The 5,144-nt window shown below is 47.2% G+C and overlaps 1 protein-coding gene across 1 annotated transcript; it reads left to right on the forward strand.

Annotated features, from left to right (window-relative positions):
- Positions 1-306: 306 nt before the first annotated feature.
- CCR2 (C-C motif chemokine receptor 2) lies at positions 307-1,362 on the forward strand. Its single transcript, XM_003794522.3, has one exon. The coding sequence runs from the start codon at positions 322-324 to the stop codon at positions 1,360-1,362; it is 1,041 nt and encodes a 346-aa protein (XP_003794570.3). The 5' UTR covers positions 307-321.
- The last annotated feature ends 3,782 nt before the right edge of the window (positions 1,363-5,144 follow it).

The raw sequence follows: 5,144 nt of genomic DNA on the forward strand, positions 1-5,144 counted from the left end.
AGCAGGTAGAGAAAGTGGGCATCTGGCATTTTAGTATTATAAGGAGAATTATGCCCACTGGGAAGACCAGAGAATTGGAAAGTGGGTGGCTGGGTAGATCAGTGGTGTCTGCTACCAGGAATGAAAAGGAAGTAACGAACAAGCACGCATGCTTCAGGGGAGCAAGGCTGTTGTGGAGACTGGGGATTGTGGCATTTCTGTGGTGTGATTAGCATTTTATTCTCTGTTTACAGAACAGGGGAAAGTGGATGACAAGGACACATCTGCTCAATCCACAGCATGTCGTCCGCATCCCATTCTCTGTTTCCAAGAGATTTCGACATGGACAGTGGAGAAACCACAACCACTTATGACTACAGTGATGGCGCACCCTGTCACAAACCCAGCGTGAAGCAACTCGGAGCCCAGCTCCTGCCTCCGCTCTACTCGCTGGTGTTCATCTTCGGTCTAGTGGGCAACATGCTGGTCGTCCTCGTTCTGATAAACTGCAAAAAGCTCAGGAGCCTGACTGACATCTACCTGCTCAACCTGGCCATCTCCGACCTGCTTTTCCTTCTCACCGTCCCTTTCTGGGCTCACTACGCTGCAAATGGGTGGGTACTGGGAAATACGATGTGTAAATTATTTGCCGGGCTGTATCAAATCGGCTATTTTGGTGGAATCTTCTTCATCATTCTCCTAACAATTGATAGGTACCTGGCTATCGTCCATGCTGTGTTTGCTTTAAAAGCCAGGACAGTCACCTTTGGGGTGGTGACAAGTGGGGTCACCTGGATGGTGGCTGTGTTAGCCTCTGTCCCAGGAATCATTTTTACTAAATTCCATGAAGAAGATTCTCACTACCTCTGTGGGCCTTACTTTCCACTAGAGTGGAAGAATTTTTATACAATAATGAGAAACGTCTTGGGGCTGGTCCTGCCCCTGCTCGTCATGGTCATCTGCTACTCGGGAATCCTGAAAACCCTGCTTCGGTGTCGAAATGAGAAGAAGAGGCACAAGGCCGTGAGGCTCATCTTCGCCATCATGCTCGTCTACTTCCTCTTCTGGACCCCCTACAACATCGTTGTCCTCTTAAGCACCTTCCAGGGATTCTTCGGCCTGAGTAACTGTGAGAGCATCATTGGACTGGACCGAGCCATGCAGGTGACAGAGACCCTCGGGATGACGCACTGCTGCATCAACCCCATCATCTACGCCTTTGTCGGGGAGAAGTTCAGGAGGTATCTCTCGGTATTTTTCCGAAAGTACATCGCCAAACACCTCTGCAAACAATGCCCGGTTCTCTACGGGGAGACAGCGGATCGAGCCACCTCAACATACACCCCTTCCACTGGGGAGCAGGAAGTCTCGGCTGGCTTGTAAAATGAGTAGCAGTTTGCTTGTTATTTTTAAAGGTAGATAACAATCTGCATTTAATAACAAGGCTTGAGGTTTGTTAAGTAATAGAGACCTGTAAAGTGGTTGCCTAAGAACCTCAGGGCTGTGTGTGTCAAGATAGACTTAGATCACTTCTTATATGTCCAACCTACACTCAGGGAACATTTCACATCAACTGTGAGTAGAGACTTGGAGTCACCAGCACTCTCATTTATGTGCCTGGAAAATACCTCATTGCCCCGTGCCAGCACTCCGTTTCCAGTCTTCACCATGTCTTCATTCAGTCTCTGATTCAATCAATCTCTGGTAATCAAGGGCCCAGCTGGCAGTGGAGAGGACCATGCTGCAGGCACAAGATGGACAGTGGGAGGGGTGATGGTGGGACAGGGCCAGGAGGAGAAGGAGGCTGAGCCCCAACACAGACAAAAGTGGGCGAGGCCCTCACTCTTTCAGCAGGAAGTGGGGCGCCCTCTCCCACCAGTGCTTACCTCTGAAGGCTTCCCCAGGCCGTAGAGACACGGGCAGCAGGAAGGACCCTCTGTAAGCTTTGGTTGCACCTGATGATCCCCTTCTCCATCGCGCAGGGCACATTCTGCTTTATGATTTATCTTTGACAACCACACACCCTAACTTTGAAATCTAGTAAATATCAAGCCCTGGTTAAGCCCAGTCTACCTGAAGCCTTCCACTCAATTACCCTGATCTAGTCTATAATCAATGTCTGTTGTAAGCCTCTGGAAAAAATGTATGTATCAAGCCTCATTGTTTGCAGTTGTTTCTCAGACCACATCCCACTATAAAAGAATTTTTTAAAAGTTTTGTTTATAAAATATGTATCGTCTATGATGAGTTAAAATCTATATATATATATATATTATAAAATATATATTTTATATTATCCAGACCAGGTTGGAAACATAAAGATGGATGCTAACACCCATGCCCTTTAGACCTGTGGAGAGAGGAGGGGGAGGGAACAGCATGTGCATAATCGCAGCCACCATCTAAACATATATATATATGCCCCTGTTTGATCTTTCCAAGAAAAGGGGGAAGTTGGAAGTGGTGATTATGAGAAAGAGTGACAGAGAGTGAGTTCCTCCACAGGAGAGGCGGACAAACAGGGACTGTGGGAACCCTGCGGACTGTCTGCAGAATCAGCCAAGGAGGAAGCCCAGGGGGGCGGGTCAGAGCCTCCAAAGCCTCCTGTCTAGTCTGACACTCCCCACCCCTGTCCATTTTCCTAAGGCCTTTATCATAAATCTGTTGGCTGCAGAATTGCCCTGTTCCAAAAATCAGCATGGGGAGATCCAGGAGAGACACCTAGGGAGAATGGGAAGGAAACTGTACAACAAAAGTCCCTTGAGGGTTACAGGGAAGGAAAATCCATGGGTGGGGACCCTGAAGTGAGCATACTCAGGACAGAGAAGGAGCCTCCAAACAGTAGTGACAGGCTCCTGCTTTCAAAGTCACACATCTGGCCTGTGAATCTCAGTATCTAAATTATCAAGCAAAGAGGCCTTAGACAAGGAAGACTTTAGATGGGTTGAAAAAAACATTTTCCAAACTACCTTCCAGCGCCTCACTTTTTAGCAGACATAGGGTTTAGGTCTATTATTAAAACAGTAAAGTAAACAAATAAATAAGCTGGAAATTACAACTAGCAGAGGTGATAAGGTCTTATTTTAAGAGTTGCTATCATGCCAAGCTTGAAAATTCTGCATTAGTCACAGAGATAATGCTGGCCTTGAGCCGAAAAGGTTGGAGCATGTGGCACATTTGGGAGACTACTGAGTCGACCCAAATAGTCATTGATCAATAGTCTGGGGAGGCCGAGATCTGTGGGCACACAGGCCTGTGGAGATGAAGCGATGAAGTGTCTAAGTAAGGATGTCATTAGGTCACAGCTCACAGTCCACAGCTCTCATCCCAGTCTCTGCCAGAAGCCTTTTTCTTTTCCTTTTTAGTTTACTATTATGTAGTCACAGATTTAACCCTATCTGAGACTTTCAGTCCTTTGCAGACATCCTTTGTCAATGCTCAAGCTGTCCCGTTTGGCATGCAGGAACTCCTAAATCAATTTGCCTCCTAATCAAAGCTTTTAGATGCTATTTGCCAAGAAAGGAAGTTGGAGCAGCTCACCTATGTAAGCAAAATGAGCTCACCTCTTGGTAGGTGAGCCAAGTTGAGGATGTTCTGATCTGAAGCAAGCAAGAAACCCTAGGCCTCTCAAACCAGGCAACACAGGAGGAGCTGGAAGTTACTTTGGTTCTACTTTCTTGCCCCATGACTAGAGAATGTTCCAGAAAGAAGTCAGGGCAGAGGGGAAGTTTCACCTTCAGATATTTGTCTTATCCTAATGAATGCATAAGAATTTATTTTGATAATGATGAAATGTAAATCGTTTTTAAATCTATGATTTGGAAAATAAATCAATGCTCTTAACTATATTGTTAAAAAATTAAAAGAAAAAAAACAACTGTCTGTTTTGTTTGCAACTTTTTACTTCTTCCCCTGCACACACACACCTGCCCCTGTGGTATGACTGGCAGTGCTCCTTACAGGCCACACCACAACCCCAAGCACCATTGGCTTGTTGTTGGAATGTGAGAGTGACATCTGCCCCATCCATGCAGAACATCTTGCTTAGCCCCAGGAAGGTCCATCCCAGTTCATGTCTCTCAGCCTGGTGAGCAGGAAGACAGGCTGTGGAGTCAGGGCCACAGCCACATGTAACAGGAATAAGTCCATGTTTGCGGTGATAAGCCCCTGAGTTGGAAACACAAAAGCTGATTAATACACATGGTATATAGCAATTTCATAAATAAAATTTGGAAAAGTGTCTGTTTCCTATCATGAAATTCAATAGGGCAGGCACTCCTCAGGATCTACCATGCGCCAGACCCAGCTGGAAACATAAAGATGGAAGCTAATACACATGCCTTTTAGACCTGCGGAGGGAGGAGGGGAGAGATGGGCATGGGCATAAGCAATGCACCGTGCACAGCTCAGGAACAGAGATGTCTGGGAAAATGTCTGAGAGCACGAAGCACAGAGTGACTGATGCAGTGATATTCCTCTATCACAGTGTAACAGTTACAGCAGAATTTTGCTGCCACCAAACTGTCATTTAAAAGTTGCTGGCCATTTCTATTTCTAGAAGTGGAATGCTCAAATCTCCTCTATTCTGGGGTGAACGTTTGAGTAGGCTGCCTAAGCAAAGCAGATGTAAGGTGAGGAAAGGTCATCATGCCAAAGGATGGGTGTCTGAAGACGTTTTGGTGGAGGAGGGGGCTTGGCCCAGCCCAGCCCGTGTGCCATCCTCGATCTGTGATACCTCCAGCAGCTGGGGAAGGTGGCACACTTTGCAGAGGGGCCTGCAGCTGCCAGGGAGTGAGCTGTCAAGACCTCATCCTTCCTCTTTTGCTTTCGCTCATTATGAAAACTTGCCTGACAAATTGAAATGGCCTCAGGTGAGGTTAGCCAGCAGGAAAAAGCACCCAGGGCCACTCAGCGGAAGCACACAGTGAGAGAAGAGGAGTCTGTGCTGGTGACTTGACCTCTACAAGGTGACTCCTGGGAGTGGGAGCGACTGAGGCTAGAAATTCCTCCAGACTGCCACCTTGGCACTGTGTGGGAGTGCCATTTGGGAAACATGCAAACAAAGAGTCCTGTAATGTGAGATCTGTTGCCTTGGTGGCCCCAGCCTGGGCACACAGAGAGATGCAGGCTGAGGGCTGTGCTGGAGAAGGCCTCTCCCCTACACC

The sequence above is a fragment of the Otolemur garnettii genome, unplaced genomic scaffold (assembly GCF_000181295.1).
Source record: "Otolemur garnettii isolate 467f Iridium unplaced genomic scaffold, OtoGar3 scaffold00082, whole genome shotgun sequence".
Lineage (NCBI taxonomy): Eukaryota > Metazoa > Chordata > Mammalia > Primates > Galagidae > Otolemur > Otolemur garnettii.

What these genes read in the sequence shown, in the direction of transcription:
- CCR2 (XM_003794522.3), top strand. Translation starts at nt 322, where the DNA reads ATGGACAGTGGAGAAACCACAACCACTTATGACTACAGTGATGGCGCA.